At 52.2% G+C, this 27280-nt stretch overlaps 1 protein-coding gene and 1 pseudogene across 3 annotated transcripts in view; both read right to left on the bottom strand.

Moving 5' to 3' along the window:
* Nucleotides 1–867: 867 nt before the first annotated feature.
* On the bottom strand, nt 868–4369 carry LOC140260330 (uncharacterized; annotated as a pseudogene).
* Nucleotides 4370–4505: 136 nt separating this feature from the next.
* The window catches only part of NACC2 (NACC family member 2), a 34002-nt gene continuing 11227 nt past the window's right edge, over nt 4506–27280 (bottom strand). Inside the window, exons 1-6 of one of the 3 annotated variants that reach the window (XM_072352560.1) lie at nt 19503–19540; nt 13341–14267; nt 8605–8772; nt 6691–6796; nt 6370–6467; nt 4506–5378 (exon numbers count right to left, since the gene is read on the bottom strand). In XM_072352560.1, coding sequence (XP_072208661.1) covers nt 4879–5378; nt 6370–6467; nt 6691–6796; nt 8605–8772; nt 13341–14205 — 1737 coding nt within the window. In that variant the 5' untranslated portion in view covers nt 14206–14267; nt 19503–19540 and the 3' untranslated portion in view covers nt 4506–4878. Of the gene's footprint in view, nt 5379–6369; nt 6468–6690; nt 6797–8604; nt 8773–13340; nt 14268–15582; nt 15722–19502; nt 19541–27280 lie in introns of those variants that run through there. The other 2 variants (XM_072352558.1, XM_072352559.1) reach the window with 2 other exon arrangements.

Here is a 27280-nt window from a genome sequence, read left to right as displayed (position 1 = left end):
TTGGTTGGGTGGGTTGTTCTTTTTTTTTTTCTTTCTCCCTGAAATACCGACGTCTGCAAGAAAAGCTGCTCGTAAGGAAAATTCTGATGATAACAACTCATTTAGAATAAATCAGCTGGGGATGGTTTATGTAATGCTGTGCTGCGCGCTGTGCGGGCACAGGGATCTGTGCCGCCATCCCAATGGGTTCTGTGCGGTTATGGGGTCAGTGGGGTTGGGGAATATGAGGGGGAAGTGAGAAGGGAAAAACCAGGGGGGGGGGGGAAGGAGGAAGGGGAATAAAGAGAATAAGGAGGAAAAGGTTGAAATAGGGTGAAAAATAGGGAAATATAAGGGGGGAAATGGGAAAGGGGGGATAATGGGAAAGGGGGGATAATGGGAAAAGGGGGATAATGGGAAAGGGGGGATAATGGGAAAGGGGGGAATAAGGGGGCAAAAAAATGGGATAAAAGAGGAAAAGAAGGGAAAAAAGGGAAAAGAAGGAAGGATGGGGAAAGGGGGGATGGGGGAAAAGGGGGAGAAGGGGGAGTAATGGGGAAAAGGTTGGAAAGGGGGGGAAATAGATAAAGGGAAATAAAGAGGAAAAAGGAGGAACCAAAGGGGAAAAGGGGATAAAAGGGAAATAAACAAAGGAAGAAAAAGGGAAAAGAAGATAAAAAGGAAAAGGGGGAACAGGAAAAAAAAGGGGAGGGGGGGAAATGGGGGAAATAAAGCCAAAAAAGGGGGGGAAAGGGGGGAAAAAAGAGCAAAGAAGAGGCAAGGACCGCTTGGGGCGCCCAGCCGTGGCCTCGCGGTTGTGTGTCCATCCCTCCCAGCAGAGCCGGGCCGTCGCCGTGGCACAGAGATGCAGGAGGAGCCGCGCAGGGCTGTAATCATCATTTCCTTTATTATTCTGTAAATGTGAACTTTACAAAGCGTTGTACAATTCATGGTCGCACCGGCCGCGAAATTCGTTCCTCTTAAATGGATTTTCCGTCGTCTGAAAACAGCTGTGAGCACAGATCCGATAGGGGGTGAGGGGAGGGGGGGGGAGAGTGGGAGATGGGGTTTGTCCTTAACCTTTTATTTCTGGTTTTAGTTACCTCTATATGGCATCAGCCGTGGCTACAAAATAACAGTCAGAACTACACAGAGTAAAGAGCACATAAATACCGGTGAATAATGCGCGATCAAAGTCAAAAACAAAAAGAACCAAGACGAAGCGAGAATCGTCCGTGGCTGAGAGCCGGAGCTCAGCGGTACTGCGGGGCTGTCCTACAGCACACACAGGGATAACAGTCGTGGAGTCACAGTACTGCGCACAGCGCCGGAGCCGCCCCCGAAACAACGGCACCGCTCAGCCCTTCGCTTTGCCTTCCCCCGAAGCAGCCGAAGTTGGGTCAGCGCTCCGCCCCAACCCATCGCCCCCCGCCCCAAAGGACGGTTCGGAGCCTTTCCCTACGGCGTCGTTTTCCACCCGCTCATTCGTTCCTTTCATCTCGTATTTGTTCGTGGATTTTATTCCGTCTGCTAAAAACAGTATTGCGAGTTTTGGCTTTGTTTTGTTTCTTTTCTTTTCTTTTTTTTTTTTTTTTTAATATATATATATATATTTATTATTATTATTTTTATTATTATATTTTCCTTTTTTTTTTTTTTTTTTTTTTTTTCTTTTTTTTCTTAACTTCGACATAAAAACCAACGTTGGTGTGCAAAACGCTTCTATAACAGTGGAAGAAACTCGTGGCAGAGCCCTCTCGGTGCACGGAGCTCCCGACAGCCCCGGTTATGGGGCGGCCCCGAGCCCTGGGCTGACAACGTGACACGTCTATACAGCAGGAACACTTCTAAACAGCAGTTGGAGCCCCAGAAGAGCCGTGAGCTCTCCGTGCCGCCTTTAGGATTTACAGCCGGCCGGAGGCTCTGGGTTTTGGGTTAGTTAATGGGCCATACACCCTTCTCCGCTCACAGCAAGTTATTTCTGTAAATATAAGCAATCCCAACATAAGCTTAGCAGGAAAACGACCAGGAAAGGCATCGGTCCCTGCTCTGGTGGCTCCATGCGGCCACCGGTCCATGTGCACCCCATAGTGGGATGGGCACAGCACCCCGCTGCTGCCGGGACACGGCTGGGAGGAGGAGGGTCCTACAGCCCTCCAGTGCTGGGAGCTGGGAAATGGGGGTGTGGGGATAAGGAGATATGTGGGATATGAGGATACAGGGATGTGGAGATACGGTGATATAGGGGTGTGGGGATGCGGTGATGTAGGGATGTCAGGATATAGGGATGCAGGGATATGGAGATGTAGGGATGTGGGGACTGCACGGAGCACGCGCTCTGATTTCTTTAAAGGTGCTTGGTATAACTTTAGATATATAATATACATGTAATATTGCTAATAGTCAAGCATAGGAATAAAGGTGCAGACATACCATAAATACTGATGCTCTGATTTTACACTATCAGACCTAGATGAACGCAGTTTCCTATTCACATTATAAAGCAGCCCCGAATTCTATAATTTAAAATAGTGTCGTAAACAAAGAGGAGGAAGGAGGTGGTTATGAGCTGATTCTCTCCATCTGTTTTCCTTGGAAAAGAAAAAAGAAAACCCAACAAAAACCCAAACCAAACCAAACCGACAACAAAAGAAGGAACAAAAGAGATCAAGAGATTCTAAGGCACTCAGGAAAGCCGCATACAATCGATGGACTGCTCTGTTCTCGTTTACATTCAGTATTTCAAAGGGGGAACTTGGTTGTGTTTGTCGGAAGAATACAATCATTATCCACGTAACATGTTCCAAACATACCATGAATCCTCCACACACAGGAAACATTAGTGCAAAATGCTTGCCCTCATCTACCAGATAAGGAGAAACCCAACGCCCTTCACATTTTAGAAGTTTGCCTTCCTAGTAATAAGAAGAAGTAATAAAACGAACCCAGATCGAAGAAGAACCAAAACAAAAAGGAAAAAAGAAAAAAAAATCAAAGGAAAAAAAACCAATAAAGAAAAGAAAGAACCCCAAAAATATACAAGGAAGTTGTGCTAGGTATAAAAATATATATTTTCACTGTGCAACTCGACTCTCTTCAGACTCTCTGCCCTAAGCCATTCAAGTACTGCTGCTGCTGCTGCTGTCCCTGGCGCTGTCTGGGAGCGCTTTGCTCGGGGCCCCTCGAGCCAGCAGGGTGCCCATACAGCCCCATCCAAAGGGGGGAGGAGGAGGAGACCCTGCAGGGGATGCTCAGCCCCACGCTGGGCAGCCAGCATTGCTGGGGGGACCTCGGAGGGCAACGGGGCACCCCTGGGCTGTGGGACCCTCAGCTCCATGGGGAGGGTGGGAGGGGAAGCCCGAATCACAGCGCCGTGCTGGGCTGGGGCAGCACCATGCGTCGGGAGGAGCGGGTGTTGGTGCATGTGGGTAAAGTGCAAATGGGGCCGGGGCAGTGGCAGTCCTGTGCCCCCCATATCACATCCATTGCCACTGGGGCTGGGGCAGGGGCTGCCCCGTGTGCTGTCCAGTGTGGGGGGCAGGGAGGAGCCCGGCTTTTCTTGGTCTCAGGGCAAAGAACAGCAGAACGCGCCAAGCACTGGACAGCTTCGTAATCACGGTGCCAAAAAACAGCTTCAAGTATCAAAGAAAACAAAACACGTGGCCAAAGGCTGGGTCAGCCTCTCGCCCCTCCCCTTCAACACAGAGACGGAAAGAAACCCTGAGCAAAGCGCTGCCTGGATTCAGGAACCAAAGTGGGAAAGAAAGAAAGGGCCCCGGGAGCCCAAAGCGACCACCTGTGGTGCACTCATCCGGAGACCCGGACCTGTGGCAAAACACACCCTAAGTACCTCAATGCAGGCCCTACCGTCACAGTAAGAATTAGAAACGAAAGCAAAAGCAGCCATTCTCAGCAATGCCAGGCCTGCATCTGCACACCTCCATCCCCAGCACTGAGCTGAGCACGTCCTGCTGAGCCAAACCCACCGCAGCTCCATCGCTGCGTCCCGGGGACAGCAGCCTGGGATGGGCAGCGGGTAGGCAGGTGTGAAGGCTTCTTCCCAGCAGGATGAGCCAAAGACCAAAGAGGGGTACGAAGCCCTTTGCTTTCAATAAAAAAAATAGAACAAAAAAAGAAAACAGCCTTTGTGCACCCAACCTGCTTCAGGCACAGAAGCGGGCGCAGGGGGCGAGGAGAACCCAACGCAGCGGAGCAGCTCAGAGCAGGAGGGGGAGAGGAACCAACCCAGCGCTCGGCGGCACCGAGAGGGGCAACACCGAGAGGAACAGCCACATCCTGCATCACACATCCTGCATCCCACTGACCTTCCACCAACAGAAGCATGGAGCAGTTTCCCCCACCCTGTGCCACGCACCCCAGCAGGCCAAACCCCAGCGCTCCACGATGCACAACTCACTGCTAAGGACAAGGTGAGCGATGGCTTGACCTCCGGGCTGAGGAATGGATGGGTGGTGATGGGGGGGGTGGGGGGGGTTGTCAAGTTTTTCTCCTCCCCTTCTTTAAAAAAAAAAAAGAAAAAAAAAAGAAAAAAATAGAAGATAAAACCAAAATAATAATAAAGGAAAAGAAGAAAAAAAAAAAAGACCCAAAAAAGCTACAATCGCACAGACTAACCTCAGGGGTATCAAAAAAAGGAGCCCAAGAGTTTTCTCTTTTTTTAAAGTAGGTCGCCACAGACCTATCGTTTACAGTATAACGAATGCGATTATTTCCTTCATCAATTTTAAATACAAGCAGAATAAAAATCACATTTTTTTCAGGCAACAGTAGCAGTTCAGTAGGTAAGTGGCTTGATCACATTTTTGTTTCGTATTAGTAACGCATGCAAGCAGCTTTAGTATTACAGATCCCTTATAGGTCACAAAACGTTTGCTCTCTCTATAAAGTCCCTCCATAAGTGCCATCCGGTCTTCTCACCGGAGTTTCGGGTCGGCTGGAGGGGCCCGAGCCCTGTTCAAAAGGTTGGGGAGTGCTTTGGGTATCCGATGCCATGGCATCCGTGGCAGCCGCCTCCTGTATGACAGAGCCGGCGCCCTCGGCATCCTCGCTCTGTTCGAAGGACTGGCTGGATCCATTGCTCAGATCGACGCTCACTGTGTTAGTTCTTAATGCTACTATAGTTCCTGAATCGCTCCTCCTTTCTGCATAGATTTGCTGCTCAAAGACCTGAGCAGAGCTGGGCTGGAATTCGGGATCCAGAGGGACGCTGTTTGTGGTGGAGCCCATCACGGTGCGGTACATCTCCATCCCTTCAGGCAGCATGGATTTGATCTTCGGGAGCCAACGCTTGCGGACCCGGCGGGCATTGGTGCACATATCAGCTGCTATGACATTCATCTCGCTTTCCTTAAAGCTTGGGGCAAAATTCTGACAATACACTGCAAAGACAGGGATACACAGCGCTGAGGGCAGGAGGGCAGCAGCACCAGGCCCCAGTGCAGGGCCCGGTGCAGCCCAGTGCTTGGATGGGTGTCAGAGCTCCCTGCCACACTGAGAACAGCACTGCTCAGCCCGAGAGATGGGCAGATGGGGGCATAGGAGGGGCCTGGAGAGGGACTGAGCCCTGGGGTAGTGGGATCCCAACCACCAGGCCCAGCTGCCAGCAGGGGAGGCACCCACCAGTGGATCCACCAACAGCTCTGATGCTACAGAGCAAAACCTATGATGAATAACGACCAACTACGGCTCGTGCACTGGATATTTCCATGTGAAACACTTGAAAAATCATCTAATGCCCCGACACACAACAGCAAAGCATGGCTGGGGCACTGCCTGGCCAGAGCTGTGGGAGCACCACACTCAGGGAGCAGCCCCTGCAGTGCTTCTGTCTCTGAGTACTGAACATTCGTCGTTCCATTCCTCTCTGCAGAGCACAGTGTGATATTTACAGCCAGATCTGCTGCACAGGCCCCTTCCTCTCCTTCACACACCAAGTGCAGGTGGGATGAGCTGCACAGTGCCAAAGGCTGCTCCCTGATGAGGGTCAGCAGCTGAACCCCCCAGGCCTCGGCCTCAGACAGCACAGGGCATAGAAGACAGGGCACTGAGACCCGGTCCAGCGGTATCCAGCACTGAGTGCTGCCAAAAGCCATCATTTTGCTTTCTTAGAGCACCCCATAATTAACTGCGAAATTGATGATTTAAAACACAGCGAAACAGTCGAGTAGCAATGATGCTTCCTATTAAGATGCTGCCAAACAAAAAAATTAAATTCAGACCCAAAAACCTGACATAATAAAAATCAATTTCACCTAATTTCACCATAACGTTTCCCCCTATAGCACAACAGAGACGGCCTTCCTTGCTCAGGTTCTGGCTTTGCTCTCAGCATGCACTTCCACCCCAGCAGCAGCAAACCCCTCTCCTTACGTTTCACGGCGTTCAGGACTCTGCTGTCCAGAGGCTTCCTGCTGGGGTCACTCGTGGAGGAGCGGATTCCGGTTCCGCAGCTGTTGGCAAGGGTGTTCCTGCAGGAGAGGCAAAGCAACACCCTCACACTGGGTACCCACCGGGACACACAGCACCTTCAGTGCAAGGAGGGGCACCGAGACAGGAGGTTTTAAGGCAAGGAATTGGGAAGCCTGATGTTCAGGTTCAGTCATTGCTGAGGGTGACACGCTCACACATCACCCGCCGGCACACTTAGAACACCAACAAATACTTGGGGTCCCTTGGGGAAGCGGGACGTACCGATCGAAGAACGTGGCCAGGAGACGTCTCAGGAGCACTTTGTGTTTGACACCGGCACATAAGTGGCAATTCATCAGCTGCCCCCGCGTGATGTAAACACCTGAGCCTGGAAGAGAGGAAGAACTGGGGGTGAGGATGAGCTGTGCTGCACTGCAGGGCAGGGAGAGAGCCTGGCAATGGGCAGCCTGTGCAGGAGGGTCTGCAGGAGCCAAACGAGAGGACAAAGACACACAGAACACGTGGTACTGTACATGCAACCGGACTGTTTGTTCTCTTTGAAGGGAGAAAAGCCCAAAGTGATCGGCTTTCTCTTTTCTCAAGTGCAAGAGTGGAGAGAATAACTAAAATGAGAACAAAATCCCCATCTAGCACAGAACATTTGCTTTTAAGACATACAAACATCTACTGGAGAAACAGAACCCCTCCTAGATTTGCAGGGCAGTGCCCAGAGCCCAGATTTCATGGACAAAAGCAGTTGGAAATGGGTGAATGCTGCTCTGGATGTCACAGCAGCTCCGCACGCTGCGTCCGCCCTTCGGATTTACTGCCACCGCCGCAAGGCCAGCTTAAGGCTGTGCAGACAGAGCTGCTGAAGTTTGCAGAATCCACGGTGGCAGAAAAGCCTGAGACAAAGGGAAATGCTTGGGGGGGGTTCCCAGAGGCGCGTGCTGAAGGATGCAGGGTGGTAATGGGCTGCAGTGTGATGGCAGGGGATGAACCAGCAGAGGGAATGCCGAGTGCTGCCATGGGCAGCTCCGCTTCAGCAGAGGAAAAGCAGCCCAGGCAGCTGCTGTTGGGTACAGACATTCAGCTCTTTTTCTAGATGGAAAAGTGTAAATGAAGCCGAGGTGCCCCCAGTCAGTGTGCAGCTCGCACTGTGGAAATAACCCACCCTGCTTCGTGTTTGTAAGAGGTGTCACCCAAAATAGAAATGGGCACAAAAGGAATATTCCTGATCCCATGAAACTACAGCTCCTGTCTGCCAACACAGACCTGCCCAGCCACCGCCAGCCCCCCTGCAAAGCACAGACACCATCCTGCTCCGACACACAGACCATTGGCACAGATGAAGGAATGCAAAGTGGGGCTGCCACGTCCTTCAGCAGGGAGACTGTGTGGGTCACTTCACCCACATGCAGTGACCTGGTGTTGGGGAAGCAGCTCATGCTGTGTCATGGGGTGCTGTAGCACGAGGAAAGAGCAGCAGCCCACGGCTCGTGGGGCTGGAATCAGGTCTGGGCACTGCAGCCATGCAGCTAACTCTGCAATCCAGACCCATGACAGCAGCTCAAGGGCTCCATCCTGCACCCAGCAGGGCCATAACTCAGCACTGGGGGCAGCCAGTCCCCACTGACTGCATGTTTCCCACCACTCTGAAAATAAGGATGGGAGAAAGGTCCAAACCAAACCCATTCCTTCTCCTCCTCCCAACTTGGCAGCTCGAAACACCCCCAGTTTTTGGAAGGGTTTTTCAAAGCTTGCTCACCGGCACCCATTTCACTTCCGTTGCTTTGTAAATCTTTTATCCTGATGAATTATGATGATCATTTTTCAAGCAACAACAACAACAAAAAAGGATCTGCGCATCGAAATCAAAATACAATTGCCATGCAGCCCACACCAATCAGGAAGAACACAAGCTGCAGAATTCAATTAAAACGCTAAATTAATTCAATTGAATAAATCCTGTTAATGACACATTTTTCTATCAGCAAATTAAAGGAAACTCAGAACTTTTTTTTTTTTTTTTCCTATTTTTTTTTTTTAAAGATGATTGGTGATGAATAATCCAGAAAGACAAAGCAAGGGCACGCACAGCTCCTGCAGCGGCACAGGAGGAAGAGCACGTTTGAGGCAGGCCAGCAGCAGAGGTCCCCAACAGTTCCCAAACCAAGAGGTGCTGCCCCTCATTACCTGCGACGAGCTCCAGCTTCTCCCCAGGGTCCCCCTCGGAGTAGAGCTTTGGGTGGCAGCGGTATCCGATCTGGCTGATGAGACTGGCTGGAAGGGCAACCAGATCCCGGCGGATGAGGACACAGGAGCGGTTCTCCAGCGGGATTTGCTCCGGCTTTTCTTGTGCAACTTCAAAATTAAAAGGGAAAAAGATGAATGCAGTGCACGGGGGAGGTGCAGTGTCACAAGGAGGGTGCAGTGCAGCTTCTCCAAGAAGGCCCTGGATGGGAGCAGTGCAGCCCATAGAGGTGCCATGGAAGGCTCCTGCACCCAGTGATGCTCTGCCTGCCTCCAGATGACTCCTCGGTGTGGGCAAGCAGCTCTCCACAGCTGCCCCCCACCACCTGCAAATGGGGCGTGCGTGCAGAGACGGCTTCCCTGGCATGGTGGGCTGGTAACCCAACAGTGGGCTCCAAAACAGGCAACAGATCACCCAGATTCCATAATACCTCCTTTGGTACGCTAACTCTCCTGCTCAGGTCACATTTCCCCTCTCCACACACAACAGCCCCATCTGCAGACCCATTTGGAGGGCAGTGGCACACCAGGCAGCCCTGCAGCGCATGCATGGGACCGACCTACTGCATCATCCCAGCACATCACTTTGCTGCATGATTCGGGACCAAGAACAGCAGAACAACCACATTTCTGCTTCCAGGCTTGCACCTTTCTCCATCACGGCACAGCTGTGCTCACAGTGTGCAGGCAGGAACAGAAGGGACTGCTGCACTTCTGCTGCACCCCAAAAATAACAGGCAGCACACAGATCAAACACACCCAAAGCCAACATTCACCCACAGCTTTCTGTGCTCCCATACAGCCCTGAAGCAGCAGCTGGCAGGCAGGGTTCTGGCACAGGGCTAGTGATCACTGTGCTACCTGTGCCCGAAGGGCTTTGTAGACCCCAGAAACCCACTAACAGTGCTCTGCACATGCCGTGTCCCCCTGGCCACATCCTTGTGCAAGCAGTGCAGTGCAGCAGCCAGCCCTGCAGCAGGTGGGACAGACACCCTTCTACCACTGCCCACACACTAAATTCCCATTCAAAAACAAATCTGGGGCCATCCACTAACACACGCTGGTCACCCCTGTCTTGCTGTCTACCAACTCCTCCTTACACATGGGCACAACTCATTTTTGGGATCAGCCTCCATCCAACACGGGCACAAACTCAGTGCCACCAACAGGCTCTGGGAGGTTCAGGACTGCTCCCAGCAGACGGCCGGCACGGCACAGAACAGTTATGTAAAGATGCAGAGCACAAGGGACACTTTGCTCCCATGTTCTCAAAGAAAGCAACTGTGTTTGGCCACTGTGCTCGGAAGAACAGGACAGTATTCGCTGCTAATTAATGTGGATCTTCAGAGGGCAGCAGCTCCTTCCAACACGAACAATGCCGGGCATTGTTTGGGGCAGCTCTGCCTGGACAGAGCCCACCCCAGCCAGGGGAGCAGGAAGCGTTGCAGAGGAAGCAGAGAGAGCTGCACGCCAGGCACGGATTTCATTTTGCATCTGCAACTTGTGAGGATGCAGCAGAGAGCACTGCAGTGGGAAGCGCCCGGGCGCAGAGCTGCAATGAGAAGCCACAAGTCACGAGCCCACGGCTACAGAATCACCTCCATCTGCTCGGTGCCAATGCACGGATCATTTTCATGTTCTCTCCTGAGAAGTTCCTCCCCGAAAAGCTTTACCCCATTAGCTTACATCCTGCAGGCCAACGGCTCACCCCACCGCAGCATCCCCAGGGTAAGCTGGCACAGCACAGCACAGCACAGCACGGCACAGCACAGCACAGCACAGCACAGCACAGCACAGCACAGCACAGCACGGCACAGCACAGCACAGCACAGCCAGCCCACGGAGCAGCACAGCCCTGACTGTGCTGGTTTACATTGCACAAACGGGACGTGTATAACAACGTGCTGGAATGCAGAGATTTGATTTGTGACCTATTTATACAGGGAGGTAATCTGGAATTAGTATAGGAAAAATATTACTGCTTTATAAATACCCCTATCTTGCCTCGCTGCAGACCTCAGCCAGGAGTGAAACATCTGCCAGCCTAAAATTAAACATCTGTGCTTTACGGGGGGGAAACCGCCATGAGTTTAATGCCTAAAAAGGGCAGCAGTGCCTGACCTGGGGCACAGGGTGCGTGCAACCACAGCCCCCATGGAAAACCAGGGGGGACACTTTGGTTAATGGGCAGGAGCTGCCCTACAGTACTAAAAGATGCCCTGATCTCTCTCAGGTGACATTGTCCTGCCCAGCTCCACTGCTTGCACTGCTCCTGCTGGCTGTAGGTGGCAGCAGGTCGGGGCTGCTTCGAGCCCTCCATCCTCACTGTCAGGAATCAGAGGCCAGGAGAGAAACTATTCTCTCAGCTAATTACCACAACTCTTCCATAATGGCTATTTTAGATGAATTTTTAATGACAGGCGCTCCTGTCAGTGCGAGATTTCATAACTTCCAAGCCCAGCTTTTTTGCCATCCTGGAGCTTTGCTGTATCCAGATCTAACCCCCCTAAAAAAACTAAGCAGTGACAGGCAGAGGGGTCGGGCCCTCACCTCACACAACCCCATTGCTTCCCATCGACATCAGCGCGTCGCAGCTGCGAGCAGTGAGCCGGGAGCAGCGCACAGAGCAGCGCATCTGCAAGTCCTGCCGCAGCCCACTTCAGAGCGGGCCCACGGCGCTGTAATTAGGGATAAAAATACTTTGGCTTTTGTTTAACGTCTCCTCGAGTTGCGCCTTTCTCCTCGTTAGATGTTAGGAACCTCGTTGAGCTTCAGCAGCTTCACATCCGGAGCAATGGATGGAATCGGGCGCTTTGCTGCGGCGCTGCCACCGCGGCGCTCCAGGTGTGCACCCGTCCTCGTGCTCCTCTGCAGCTCCTTCCCCGCATCACAGGGATTTTCCTCAGGTTCACACTGCAGATTCTCAGCACTTCAAGCAGGGCTGCGTCCCGCTCCTCTCCTCCCAGCAAAGCCCTCTGCCAAGGTCACGGTGCGCATCTCACAGCCCGGCTGCGGGGATGGCTTCTGAACGTAGAATTGGGCTGGATGTGAGCAAACAAGCCCAAATTCGGGGCTCAATGCTAAGCACTGGGCAATACCGCTGTCAGGGCCACCCCAGCACTGCTGGGTTGGGGCAAAGCACAGAAATCAAGGGAGGAAAAGAAAAATAAAAGCCTGAAACGCGGGGCTCGATGTGCCGCGCTCTGCTTTGCTTTGTTTTTGTTTTTCCAAACGGGGCTCCTGGAAACCCTGGCAATGTGTTTGAAGCGGCTGCCCCCTCCCCCCCTGGCCTTTGTGAGGCTGCAGGAGCTCCATGCCAGCAGTGGGATTAGCCGGCTCGCTCTCTTCCATCTTATGGTTTTATTATTCTGCACCTTTTGAGGGTACGGTTTATCCTGAGTAATTAAAACACAGTTAGCTCGACAAGTCCCGACCATAATGGAATAGCTTAGGTTTTATTTCTTTCTTTAATCTCTTTTTTTTTTGTGTGTGCCCCATTTTCCGGGAAGCCCGATACCAGAGCTGGCTTCATTCAAACAGGAAACTCCCCTTGAAACGTGTGGCTGAGGAAGAAACTGAGGGCAGCTCAACCCTGCGTGGGGCACAGCTCCATCCTAACAGCCCCCAGAGAAAGCAGCACAGCCTTCCCTCAGCAGGACGCCCTGCTGCATGCACACCAAAGGGCTCAGGGATGCCCAGGAACGTTCCCAGGCCTTGGAGCATCTCTCAGAGCTGCTCTACAGCACAGCATTCCCCCTGCCCCAGGCTCCCAGCAGCCTGCAGGATGTGTTTTGTTCTGCTGCTCCCTATGCACTGGCCCCATGACGGTGAAAGGCAAACATGGCACACAAGGCTATAATCCCGTTTCTCTGAAGAATAATGCTCCAAGAGCTCGGCGCTGAGGACAAGCCCATATTACTCGCTGCGTGCTCTACAGTGAGAAAACACAATACAAAATAAAAACAAACCCGGTGTGGAGGAAAGCAGCCTGAATTCGGCTCAGCTTGAAGCCAGCATCAGAGGGCAGGTTGCTGGCACAGCCCTGTGCCTGCACAGAGCCTGTTCCCATCCCTTGGCACTGCAGTGGGGACACAGCACAGAGGTTTAGAGGGTCCTTCACTCAGCAAATATTACTGATGGCGGAACAGTGTCACCACTGCGAGGAGTCATGGTTGTGGTTGCTTCCATACAGTAATAAAATGGTATCAGTGGGACTCCAAGTGCTTTTCCCTGCTTGACTCCAGTGCACCAGACAGGCCTGGCAGAGGAATGGCTGTTAGTGCAGGTATGGGGATAGCGGTCCTCCTGTGCTCCTTCCCACAGCTGTTCCCATCAAATGGGATCTACATCTATGGGGGTGATTTTCACGATGACGTTTGGAGGAAGGGACACGAGCACATTGCACTGCATGTTTCAAAAGGCTGGGATGAAGGGAAGGCACCTCACACCTCACAGAGCCCGGAAGGTGACCCACGGCACCAGAGGACGCGGCCATGAGCAGTGGCACTGTGCCACATTCAGAGGTGCCCACTGCCCTCGGGATGTCCCAGCGCCGGGCCCTCTGCAAACCATCAAAGCCACAGAGCCACCAGCCCACCAACCAGCCCCAACCCACTGCAGAAGGACCAAACAAAACCTCATGGAGAGAGGAAAACCAAAGGACATAGCATGCTCCTTACCAGAATAGCCTCCTGAGGACTTGATGTACATCTGCCCGTACTGCTCCTCCACCATGGTGTCATACGCCTCGTCGTCCTCCTCATCCTCCTCGTTATGGTAGGACGTGGGGCTGTCGGTGGTGGGAATGCTGCTGGCGCCGGGGCTGGTGCGCTCCCCCTGCGAGTACTGCACCTGCTGCACGGTGGGCAGGAGGGAGGCCAGGTTGGGCACCCCATAGTAGGAGACACGCGACAGCTTCAGCGGGCCGGCAGCAGGACCTGCTCCTGTGGGACCATCGCGTGCGCCCGGCTCCAGGGGCCGCTTGGCAGGTAGGCCCGGCACGGTGGCCGGTGGCAGCTCCAGGCTCTCGTGCTTGACACGGGTGAGGAGAGGGATGGGCATGGAGGGGGACATGACGTAGGGCGCCGAGGCCGACTGCAGCTGGTTGCAGGGGCTCTGCGGTTCTGAGGAGGGGTCTTCGATCATGGCGGTCTGAGAGTCACAGTGGGGCGAGCTCACCTTGAACATCAAGTCTGTCCCCTTCTCCACGATGTGCTGGATCTGCAGGAAGCCCGCCGTGTACATCACCACCAGCTGCTCGCTGGCCGCCATGGTGAGCTTGCCGGTGTAGCAAAAGGAGAGGATCTGCTGGAAGCAAGCAGGGGGCACCGTCCCCGGCAGCTCAAAGGCATTTTTGCTGTTCCCGCTGAACAAGTCTCGGAAGTAGAGGCTGCTGGCAGCCAGCACGGCACGGTGTGCCTTGAAGGCCTGGCCCTTCACCACGATGGAGACATCGCAGTACAGCCCCAGCAGGCGCTGCTCATTCAGGCAGCCCAGCACGGTGTTCCCAAAGTTGGGAATCTCTATGTGCAACATCTGCGACATGGCTCAGGATCCTCCGGAGCTCCTCAGGCATTCAATGCAGGGGTATCCAAAGTAGGGCACATCTGAAAAAGGGAGAAGGCAGGGAGAGAGGAACAGTGTTTTCAGGCAGCTCGGAGGCACACGGTAACGCAGAAGGGCTCCGAGCCGTGGTTGGAGCCAAAGCAGCGAAGCAATGCCTTATAAAATCGCTTATCGACGCTCTTAACGCTCATGGAGGATAGCGAGGGATGTTCCAAAACTCAAACATTTCCTTAAAGTTGCGGTCTGTTTAAATAAACCCCACTGATTTATTCCCCCGGGGGTTTACTTTATGCAGGAAAATGTGACCCGTAATGGGAGAGGAGAGCACAGCAAAGCTCACAGAGAGCAGACAGACCTTGGGCAGCGTTACGTAAGGAGCACCACCACTGCCGCTGGCTACACTGAAACTATAGAAAAGACATTTATGAAGCAAAGTGCCATTTTGCCCGAGATAAAGGCAGGATTCCGTCAGCGCTCCGTCTCAAAGCACTTTCTAAAGCAACCTTCACGTCTGCACCAGAAAGAGGAAGCATTTCAACAGTTAAACCCTTTCTCAACAGAATGAGCCCCAAACAAAACACCGCTTATCTCGCACACTGCGGCAGGATGGGTGCTGCCAGGGTGCAGTCCCCACAGCACAGCACAGGGTAGGGGGGGTCCCGGCCCGGCCCAGGGCAGCCCCCACCTGCAGCACCTCGGGGCTGCTCACATCCTCAATAAAAGTGATGGGCGCGTGGAGCTGGTGGGTGTGCAAAGCTGTGCGCCGCCGAGGCGGTCAGCATCAGTGCCTCCTGTGCACCACAACTCCAGCAAAGCAAAGCAAAGCAAAGCAAAGCAAAGCAAAGCAAAGCAAAGCAAAGCAAAGCAAAGCAAAGCAAAGCACTGCGCATTCAGCAGCTCACAGCCATAGCCCAGGAACCCCCCACCCCACCCCCCTTGTCCCCCCCCCGGGCTCCATGCAGCAGTCGGGCAGGTAGAAAACAACTGAAAATCCCATTTGCCGTCAGTGCTGCTGAGCACAGACTGTGGTTAAGGACTGAAAGCTCCGGAGAACATCACTTAAAAAAAACAAAACAAAACAAAACTGAAGTTAATCTGAGAAAGACTGAGAAAAAAATAATAATAATCGAAACCCAAAAAACTGCTTCGAAAAGAAAATAACCCACAAAGAGCTGCTCTGTTCCCAGCGCTGGGGGAATAAAAAACAACAACAAAAGTCCTATCCGCAAGGCCACGGGGTAACAGGAAGAAAAGGGAACGCTCGGAGCCAATTTCATCCTATCTGCACGGTTCAATAAAGCCCTCCCGAGCGAGGAAGTTGGCAGCCCCCCCCCCCCCCTCCAGTCGGCCACGTACCTTCCAGCAGTGTCCAGGGGTCCCCTGCCCTCCTCTCACCCCACACTGTATGGGGACGCCGAGCGCTCGGGGAGGAAAGCAGCGCGGAGCCCTCGGCTTCTATCTGCTGGAGCTCAAGCTCTTACCAAGTCAAATCTCCACGGCAGTGCATAGCATCTAAATGAATAGGCCGGATGCAGATTAACATTCAGGCTGCTCTCTGCGATGAATAGAGCCCTTTGATTAGGGACCTGAAGTAAATGCCAGTTTCAAACCGAAGCTTTAAAAACAGAGAAATATCAGTGCCAGAGGAATGCTCTCAGTGTTGGTACAAGACAGACTTTTGATGAGTCACTGCAATGCAAACAAAGATGGCAGAAATACTGTACTGTATGCTGATGAAATGCTTAGTGGTGCCACGGCAACTGAGACAGGTTTTAAATTTATAGTGCAGTTTTGCATATGAATTACGCTGTAAACTGCCTCCCCTGCCATCTAGTACATCCAGAGTGTCAAAGCATTTAAACTATTCCAAACAGTCTGCAGCGCTGGCACTGCTGCTGGTGACTCCTCAGGCTGGGGAAGGGGCGGCGAGCCCAGCATCCCACAGCCGGCATCCCCACACTGAGCCCAGCATCCCCACACCGAGCTCAGCATCCCTATAACGAGCCCAGCATCCCCACACTGAGCCCCACACTGAGCTCAGCATCTCCACACTGAGCCCCACACTGATCCCCAGCATCCTGCATCCCTATATCCTGTACCCCAGCATCCCCACACTGAGCCCCACACTGAACCACAGCAACCTGCAGCCCAGCATCTCCACACTGAGCCCAGCATCCTGCAGTCAGCATCCCCACACCGAGTCCCATACTAAGCCACAGCCACCTGCACCCCAGCAACCCGACACTGATCCCCCAGCATCCCACACCACAGCACCCCCCTTCTGAGCCCCACCACCTCACACCCCAGCATCCCTCCACTGAGCCCCAGCATCCTGCAGCCCAATACCCCACACCGCAGCACCCTGAACCCATTATCCCACAAGCAATCCCTGCACCCAAACACCCCACACCAACCACCCCAAAGGGGCACGTGGGAGTGGCCCGGGGCAGTGTGAAATAAAGGTGCTCTGTGGGCAGCCACAGGCATGATCCACCTCCCTCCAACCCCCCCCCTCCCGTAACATACAAGAAAGCTTTTCAAATGCAGGAAAAATGTTTACCCCTTGGGGAAAGCTTCTTTCAGTCTGTGGCTGAATCCACTAAAAGCAAATCCATTTGCTTAAGTAATGAAATCCTAGTCACATTGTCTCCTGGATTCCGATTTTAAATTACCTTCGCGTTTATTGAGCATGTTTGGTGCTATTTTCTGGGAAGGAGGGTGGGGCCTCACTTTGCTTACTTATCTCTCTGCCCAGAGCGTCTTTATTTCGATTACTGCTCTAGGATTTGTTTCGATGTCCCTGCTCAGATGGTGGCAGGGAAATATGAGGAGATTAAAGGTTGTATCACTCTTAGACAAAGATGGGGTGGGGAGAACGGACATGGGCTGCAGAGCTGCCGCTCAACCCCTCCCCATTATTGCACACACGACTCCTCCTGCCCTGGTGCATTAAATTCTACCCCAATGTCTGCACGGGGTGTTAAGTTCCACTCTAAGGAATGGCAGCAAGCTGCTGCTGTGCACCCGGCTGTCCTCGCTGCACACAGGGCATGGACCTACAGGTCCCAGTGTGCCCCCCCAGCACCAGGAGGCACTGATGGGGTTCCCACGTGCCTCATTGCAGGGTCAGAACAGGCAGAATAGATAGGAATTGCTCATATTGCTGAGAATTTGCTCTACAAACAACCACGTCTCCAAAAATTACCAAACCCGAGCCGGTTTCCGGATATGCTACCTAGGGATGCAGGCAAATTTGAAAGCCCAAGTGACTCTTAGAGGAGCCCAAGGCTGTTGTTTTTCTTCCTCCTCCTCTCTTCCATCACCTCCCTACGGCAGGACTATTGGTCAGCAAATAAATAGGGCCAAGGCAGTCCCAAAGCCAAGCAGAACCTGTTCCCCATCAGAACTCTCATCCCTACGACCAACAGCCACAAGTCAGCACCATGACCAGGCAGTGGATGCAACATGAGCCATAATGTCAAACTTCAACAACTCCTTTTTTTCCCCTCCTTTCTGGAGGGCAAAACAGCACCAAAATGATTGGGAGGACCACTCCCACCAAACAACAACAGAGCAGCTCCTTAGCCAACACAAAACCTCGGGCAAAACCCAATTAAACCCAAACACCCCTTAAGTGTTTAAGAATTATCCAAGGTATGCGACAACCCAAGCAAGGCATCACTTTGTTTTCCAGTGGGAGTCTCTTAGCTGAGCTCTGATACAGGCCAGGAGAAATGGTCCATCTCTGCACGATCCCATGAAGTCACAGCCTTTGTCACCAAGAGCTCATAAACATTTCGACTGCTGCACGGTGCAGCACTGTGAGCCCTCATGTTCCGTGCAGGTTCACTCAGTCCTGAAGGATTTCTCTTCTCTAAGGCCTGAGAGGTCAGGGTGAGCCACCGGCAAAGAGAAAGGCATCGATCTGGAATACGATGCTGCCATCAGAGTTCCCATGGGAGTAATCCGAAATAATTAGATAATTCATTTAAATCATCTTTTCCTTAGCCAACCTACAGTGAGATCTGGAGACCTCACCACCACCACCAAGAAAAACAGCTCAAAGAGCCCAAAAAAGGCAGAAGAGCCCTACAAAGGGTCCCTGCCCTACATCCCCATGGGAGGACAAAGGCCATTGAGCGCTCATGGCACAAGAGAGTGGTGAAGCCACGTCCCTGGGGACCCAGCAGTGATAGGAAGCCTTCTTCTGCAGAGGTAGAGAGGGAGGAAAAATCAAAAACATTTGAAATAATAATCATGATAATTACAAAAAAAATCCCACATTTGGGTTTCAGGCTGCAGGGCCGGAGCTGGGAAGTGCTGTAGCAGCAGGATTCCCCATGGGGATGCTGCTCAGAACCAGTCTGGGTTGGGGCTGCATCCCCCCTTGTAATGACAGGATAAGAAGGGACCGGGTCAGACAAAGTGCCTGCGCTGGGCAGGGGCTGCCAGCCAAGGGCCGGCTGGGGAGCAGCTGTGCTGCAGCACCTTAACTGCAGCTCTGCAGTGAGAGCCGCGAGCAGGGAGCAGCGCCGAGCCCCAACCCCTGCAGCAGCGAGCGGCTCCCGGCATAGCGAGGCGAAACGCAGAGCTTGGCGAGGAGCAGCGCGCACGGAGCGGGCTGGAAAGCAGCACGGGCAGCAGCAGAGCAGAGCGGGGCAGGGCAGCGCTGCTGTCAGCGGCGGCGCTCAGCTCCCAACGCCCGCAGCTCCGTGATGCTGCAAGGTGAGCGGCAGCGCCGGGTCACCCCTCCGGGCAGCTTCCACCTCGCTGTGCCACCTCCAGCATTGCCGATTGCTTTGGTTTTCTTTCTTCTTTTTCTCCCCCATCGCTGTTTTAAAGAGCTCTCAAGCAAAGACATGCAAGAATAGAAAAGGCAACAAGGAATTTTTTTCCTTTTTTTTTTTTTTTTCTATTTTTTTTTTTTCGCAGCCTGGGGGTAAAGGAGAGAGGCAGGGCTGGGAAATCAAACTATCCTGCAGAATTCGGGGGGCTGTTACAAGCTAACAAAGCAGCCGGGTGACCCCGAGGAGCAGCAGAAAGCACCCGGAGCCCCCTCCGCCACCGCTGCAGCACGCGCTTCCTGCATCCATCCCAAGGCAGCCCGCAGTAACGCAGCAGAAAGACAAGTGTCATGCTGAATTGCATTCTCCTCGCACACAACAGCCGAGCGGCAGCACCTAACATGCATGGCTCAGCCGTGCCACCACGCCACGCCGGCATGGAGAGCCTTAAAATAAGGTAAATATCTTAAAAGGTCAATTAGAAGAGCTTACAGCACAGCAGCGCCGCTCCTTGCGAGAGCTCATTACCTAGTATGGTGGAGCTGCTGCCTGCTGGCTTTTTTTTTTTCCCCTCTTGTGCAAGTTAGTCTGTGAGTCAGCATTAACACACATGAGGACACCAGGAATACTGCCGAGTTCTGATGCAATGGAGGTTGTAGAAAAAAAACCAGTCATGCTCCGTTTGGACAGGAGCCGATCATTCCATTGCTTTACTTTTCAATTACCGCACAGCCTACAGCCACCAAACTGCAGAGGGGAGGGAAACTTTGCTTCCATCTCTGCCTCCCGTTAATGATTTTTGCCTGCACATTTTTCCCCCCTTGCTTTAGAAAGGAAAAGCAGTCGGGATGATGTCATTAACCCTTGGAGGGCAGCGCGTCCCTGCAGCTCCCGAGGAATTTTAGCACCAAGGAACGATGCTGCCAAAAAGTTCTGGCGGAGGAAAACGTTTCTACATTAAACTTTTAGTGCTCTCTAAAGTGAAGCTACAATTGCATCTGAGCTTGATCCTTAATGGAAAGATAGGCTTGCAAGATAAAGAAGGTGCACACTGCGGGTCCCAGCCCCCCGCCCCGCTGCAGCCCCACAGCACTGTGTGCACCCACACCCTCAGCCCCTCCCCACAGCGCTGTGCCCCGACCCATCACAGCCCCTGCCCATCTCTGGACACTCTTGGGGCCCTGATGTGTTTCTGGCAGTGAGAACCCGGCACTGAACACAGCACTGCAGGTGCACAGCGACGATCACCTGCTGACTGCACTACTTCTGACACAAGCCAGGATGCTGCTTGGCTCCTTGGCCACCCTGGCACACTGCTGGCTCATGTTCATGTGATGCTGCAGATGGAACTGAGCCTAATGCCATCAACAGGATGTACGATTAATGATTACGGATAAATAATCCATCCGATCACAACTCGATTCCAAACCCCTATTTGGTTTGTTGGTTGGTTTTTCTATGCATGGCCACAAGCACCAAGAAATCCTTCTTTAACACACAAAGCCATCTGTGGCTGTTACAGGAGGACCCCCAGCCCCATAGGCCAGCAGCCCCTCTTCAGCCTGGACCCACATGCTGAGCCCCAGGGCAGTGCTGTGCAGTACAGGACGCTGCATACAGATGAACTGTGTTGTAAAGGACAAAGAGCCCTGGTGGCAGCTCTTGGGCCAAATTCTCACGTGCCCAACTTCCCAACTGCCGCAGCGCAGCTCCACGGCATTGCAAAAGAATTCCTGCACTGTTTTGAATAGTGCTGACAATCCTCTCTGTCAAAATTTGTCATTTAAATCCCTTGGAGGAGAGCACACACTGCTCCTCGGGGCACACACTGCTCCCCCCAGGGCACACACTGCATCCCACAGCCCATCCCCTGCACCCACAGTGCACCCTGCTGCACCCACGGCCCCATTTGAAGCCATACAACCCTTTTGCCGGGCCCCACGCTGCCCAGAATGCAAGACTGTTCTCCATGTGACTTCAGATGTGTCAACAAACCCAAAATAATGCTATGTAAATAGGTCTAAGTGGTGAGAACAGCAAGATCCCTTCCCTCGGGCTCGCAGTCATAGGAAGCTGCTCCATTTGGGCTGAGACACATTGAAGGTTCCCTCCCGGTGCTGCAGAGCACCTTGAAAGGTCGATGATGGCACTGCAGCAGGCGACGTGGACTGACCTATAGAGAAGGGGAGCGGGGCCTGTGCCCGCACTGAACTCCTTAAAGGTGGTGGTACTTTGTAACACGCTCTGATCTTTAATATTCATAGCTTGCTGCATTTGCATATCATGCCATAAATAGTTGAAGCAGAGGTAAAACACAAAGCGCTCTACTTGCATTTCTAATTATGCCTAAAATCAAATGTAAATCACAACACAGCCAAGACAGAAGATATTAAATTTGCTGCCTCTCCATTAAAACATTAAAAAATGAAATAAGATTAAAAAAAAATCAACCCCAAAGCAATTATTTTTAAAGAAAGAACATCCAAAAGGCTTAATAAGCAGGTGCAGCCGGATCGCCCTGTTATAGGAGCAGGGTTCCCACCAGCATCCTGCACTCAAACCTGCACCAACACCACAGCCATGCACTCAGCTGCAAGCTTTGGGAAACAAAAGCAGCTCTTTAGGGAACCTTAACCACGAAGGGGTGAGCCTGAAGGACGGGCTCAGCTGTCACAGTGCTTGGCTGGGACCTCCCCAGCACACCCAGCTGTGCATACTGGGGATGCTGGAGGTGATACCCACACCAGCACCTATGGGGCCACACCATTCAGACCTTCCCAGCTCCCTGAACCACACACACTGCATGTGTACAGCACTGCTGTGCTCTGCCCCATCCCATCCCTGCCCACCATCCCATTGCTGGAGGGCTCTGAGCCCTTTGGCAGCCCAGCAACCAGCACTGCTCCCCCCCACTGCTGTATTGCCAGCTCGACACAAACACTGCGTGTGTCCCATCGCCCAGCAAATGCATCTTCCCTGCAGTATCTACCTCCAAAGAATTCCAGAGAGCTAATTACATTTAACCCCAAAAGGTGAGTGTTTACTCCCCTTTTCCCAGTTAATGCAGCTGGCATTGAGGGAGAAGTGAAAGTGAGCCGCTCAGCGTGCAGAGCTTTCCTTTTGCTGTTCATATGTACCCTGGCATTTTGCCCGGACCTATTTTTAAGCCCATTTACTAGAAATCCCACAAATTAAAGGAAATACGGATAATGTTGTAAGAATCCTTTGGGCCAAATAAAAGCTACACATAATTTTCCTTGTGCATCAGACTAAGATCCTTAACCACAAAAACCAGATTTCCCCAAAGCTCTTTTGCAACAGCGAGAGAATCTTGTTTTGTAAAAAAAAAGTTGCTTTGATTCACGGCAGGATTACATGGCAGCAGCACGAAACTTCCCCCCTGCTGCTCCTCCTGGCCTGTCCCTGCATGGAGTGCAGCGTGGAAAGATGTCACTGGGTCAGGGCATGGGGACAGGTGTGGGGATGGAGCACAGGGATAGTGCTACCGTCACACCCCAGGTCCGCTCTGCCTGTATCTGTTTCATCCTGCCTTTGGGGTGCAGGAGCAGCTCGGGGCTGAGCAGGAAAGGTGCTCGTGGGAGAATGGGAGATGATCAGATTTGGGTTTTCCAGGATTTGAGGACGCTTCAAAAATAGTCACCTTATGCAAAGAAAAAACAACAACAAAATCCTACGCCCTGTATGCGCGTATAGGTGTAATTCTGCAGTTCTCTTAGGGTCTCCCATAAGGTGAGCACAAGGAGCAATGCAGAGACAAGGAAGGGATTCTTCTGCAGGCAGCCCCGGTGCTGCAGAGGCTGGGGCTCCCTCCTTGCCCCCCTGCCATGAGCACAAACAAAACTGCTATGGCAAAGCCACTCTCTGTGCCTTCAGCATATAGGAACGAGGTGAGAAGCAATAAGCAAGTTTCCCAGCCTGGGGTTGGGACAGAGGAAGTCAAATTTGTGCTGGCCCTGGGGAGGGATTTCAGCTGGAGCAAAGCTAAAGGTGTAACAAACAAACAAACAAACACGGGAGGATTAAAGGGAAACCAGCCAGCAGGCAGGTTTCAATACAGTTCCTGACACAAGCACCGGCATGGGGTGCCCAGAGAGGTGATGGTTTCCCATCCCTGCAGACACCTGAGGTTGGGGGTCAGGGCTGTGAGCACCTGGTGGAGCTGTGGCTGTCCCTGTGCACTGCAGGGAGTGGGACCAGATGGCCTTTAAGGGTCCCTTCCAACTCAAATGATTCTATGGTTCTAAGCCCCCAGCCACACCAACCCTATATCACAGCAAGGTGAAGCTGTCCCTTCTAAACCTGCCTTTCTCTTTGCTCTTGGTCATCCCCAGCACTGGAAACGTCCTCCATGCAAACACTTCAACCTCCCTTTAAAGAGCAAAATAAAACTAATGCAAGGGAATAAACACCCTCCTTCCACAGATGCACAGAACTGAGCAGTTAAACACACAACTTTGGGAACTTTTCCAAGATTTAAATGTTTTGCATGAAAAGCAAATGGTTTTTTCCTGCCTGGGAAAATATTGAAGTGCTGCACTCAGGAAGCCAAATGCGTGCACTGGTGCCTGGTGCTGCACCTCAAATGGAGCCCCAGTGCCGGGCTGACCCCTTTGGCCTCACTCAGTGCCTGAGCAGATAGCTGAGCGCTTGGCACCCTTCCGCTTTTTGCAGCGACTTCTCTCTATTTTATTTGCTTCCATTTCTTTCTCTATTTTTTTTTCAAATCTTTCTGACCAGTTCAACCTGAACCATCCCAATTGCAAAACCCAGGAAATCTGCTGCAATTCTCTGCAATACTTACGAGGCAATTAGCCAGAAACCTCAAACAAATACGTTGTGGGTTTGGGTGGTTTATTTTTTTGCTACACCATGCTAACCACCGAGTATTAACCCATCGCTCAAGGAACAACATCTGCAGCAATCGCTTCCTAATCCAAGAGCAGGAAAGATTTGCTGCAGCATCTCCTATCTGCAGCTCCAACACGGCCACCCCATGGGCAGAGCGTACAGCTCCACAGACCCTCAGCATTGAAACTGGGATTACTGAGATTGGCTTCTGTGAGACCCTGCAGCCTCAGGAATCAATCACAGCATGGGGCAGGGCAGCTCCTGGGCTGGGAAGAAGAAAAGAAGCCTCTGAGCAATAAAGCAGCAAGCTCAGTATGGTTTCAAACATCTGCATTCAAACAGCATTTTGTTTTGGTTTTTCCATGATGTCAAAATACAAGAAAAAATATAAGAAAATAAGGTTTGTGATTCCCAACAGGAAACAGCTTTCACCTGCAAGTGAACCAAAGCAGGGCATGGTGACAGCACCGCACAGCCTGCACCCATCGGCAGCAACGCGCTGCAACACCTTTCCTTATTGCAGACCGAAACAGCAGCCAGGGCTCTGTGTTATTTATTACAACTCATTCCCTCTCCCTTTCCCCCATCCTAAAAAGCCAATAAAATAAAACAAAGTGCTTCCTTTAGGGAACGTGGCGGCTGTAACACCGCTCCCATCTGTTGCTGAGCGCTGGGGAGGAAACGGAGTGTGGGGCTGAGAGTCAAAGGTCTGCACGGCTCTATAGAGAAAGGGAACCCAGCATCAGGCCCAGCAATGGGACACGATTCTGAACCACCTCCTGAATTTTTTAACGAGCTCTGGAGCTAAATATGTTAATTTGATTTCAATCACAGTTCGGGGGGGGGGAAAAAGCCTGTTGTATGAGTTGAGGGGATCAAGTCTTCAAACTATTCATGCATTGCTGCATATTTGATGCTCAGCAAATAAAAGTTCCAAGGTTCTATAAGGAGGAATTATTCTGAGTAAGCAATAATGAGGCGTGCGTTATATCGGGCGGACACTAATGGTAATCTATTATTAAAATGGAAGAGTTGCAGCAGCTCCATCTCGAGCACCTCGCCGTCCCCCCCTCCTGCTGCCCACACTGCTCTGGGGTGTGTGGCCATCAAGGAGATGCCCAGCTGGCACCTGGCAACCCCAATGTGCTTTCTGCCCAGTGCCATCACCCAGCATGCAGCCCAGCAGTGCCCAGGCCTCACCCCTCTGCCTGCTGTGTTGGTGTGTTGTTGGTCCAGCACTGCTGACCCAAAGTGCCACCAGGATACTGGGACAGGCAGGACCAGCACCTGCTCTGTCTCCGGTCCTGCTGGGGTTGGGAGGCTCTGGGGACCCCCACACAGTGCTTGGGGATGCACGGTCCTTTGCAGGCACTGCCCAGAGCTGGGGACATATCCAGCAAAGGGTGTGTGTGAGAGGTGATCAGTGGGTGTGACAGCACATGGCAGCGCTGCTACAGGGCAGCTAGCAGCAAAAATTAACGTATATACATACATATAAAGAAAGAATCCAACCCGGAGTTTTGCCTCGTTTTCCTCTTCCCTCCATCCTGCAGACACCCATCAGGAGGTGCCTTTGGGGGCTGCCCACTCTGACCCCCCCATCCAGAAGTGGCCACGCTGGGGGCACTGCAGCCACTGTGCCCTCATGTGTTGCTCCCAGCCCCACGTGGGCACGGGGAACACACAGACCCTCGGAGGGAAAGAATCCCATTGCTTCCCATCCCATTGTTTCCCACGCAGCACAAGATTACATTCTGGCTGTGTTTCAGGGAATATTACCAGTGTGCAGCAAAGTTATTTTTTAATGGAATTTTTAAGTAAGTTTAGCCCTGAAAGGCAACGCTCTGCACAAACCCAAGGATAAAAGAGTGCGCCACTGCTGTGTGCCCAGGAACCCCCCCACGGAGCTCAGCCCCAGCAGCAGAGCCCTCCTGCACTGCCCATCCGTGCACCCAGCCTGCAGTGTTTGCTCCCAGAAGGAAAAGCAGAAGATGCTCTCCATAAGCAGACGATTTCAGCGGCTAATTTTACCATCGCTTATGGTCGGCTTTATGACTAAGATTTCATGCTGACTATATTAATCCTGTCAAATCTCAGAGTGAGAGAGGAATGATACTGTATATTTTATGGCTGCAATAACTTCTGAGCCATTAGACATGCATGCTGACATGAAAGTAATCAAATTGATTTTTTTCCCCCCTATTACAATGAAGAACTTTGTGTGAGCAAATAGTCTCTCTGGCAGAGGAAGGAGAGCCTGAGAAGCCTGAGCTCGCTCAGGAAATTAAGAAATTGTCACAAAAGGTTGTCCAAAAATGTGGCTCACCCTGCATTGCTGTCACCAAAGCAGTGCAGCACATGCCTGCATTGAGCAACCGAGCAACAAAAACAACACGGGGAATAACGCAGGGCTTTGGAAGCATTGCAAATGTGACAGCACTTGTAGTTAATTGCCTTCCTGACATCAGCACCACGTAGCAGCACCCCAAGCCCAGCAGGTCAGGGCAGCCCTGCAGTGTGGGGGTATGGCTGGGCCACAGTGGGGTGCAGAACAGCATTTAAAAACCATTGACTTTCTTAAGTGTAGAGAAGTCTTTAGTTTGAAATTCCGCTTCCTCTGTGGTCGTTTTTTTAACCCAGCTCTTAATTACACTTGGAACCTTTCCTTAACTACCCGACGCTATAATGTGAAGCCTTTCAGCCCAGCAGAACTCTGTGCCACCTGCAGTGCCATGTAGGTGGATGGAAGTGACAACCCTCAGCTGGGGACAGCATCTCTGTGCCTTCAGGAGCAGCTGAGGCACCCACAGCAAAGCCCACCATCCATGTCAGCTGCAGGGCTGAGCTGGGCCCTGCATTTCAGCAGCTGCAGGACAGATATGCAATGAGCACCCAACCTACACAGCCCGGGACAGGTGCTCCCTTTTGTCCAATGGCCAGCAGTTATTCCTTTGACTTTCAGTATGGATCTTAAACTCTCAAACCAGGTTACCTACACCATCCGCACAAGCACATGCGAGACCTGCATAACAGCCCCAGTAAAGAGGCGTATGAATTTAGTTTAACACTTAGTTGCAAAACAAGATGCTGGGGAAGTTCTCTGCCAATAAGATACAGCTCCGGTTTTATGTATTTTTGGGGTTTGTTTGTTATTTTTTTAGCTTATTTGCTTGTTTTCTATAGCAAAAAGCAGCAAAAACAAACCCACAACCCTGTGCGTCACAGAAGCCAGCTCCTGCTCCGTGCAACTGCAGTGAGCTCTCCCTGTGCTGTGCTGCCCCTCCTGCACTGCTGCCATGCACACACACACACAAAGGGCTTTCTTTCATACACACACTAACCACGGTTTGGATAACTTCTTAATTCAGCTCCACTCAAATTTCAGCCCTAGTGCCTTTCCT

The sequence above is a fragment of the Excalfactoria chinensis genome, chromosome 18, assembly GCF_039878825.1.
Source record: "Excalfactoria chinensis isolate bCotChi1 chromosome 18, bCotChi1.hap2, whole genome shotgun sequence".
Taxonomy (NCBI): domain Eukaryota; kingdom Metazoa; phylum Chordata; class Aves; order Galliformes; family Phasianidae; genus Excalfactoria; species Excalfactoria chinensis.
Note: the sequence above shows the minus strand (reverse complement) of the source record. Positions and strands in the feature narration are given on the sequence as shown.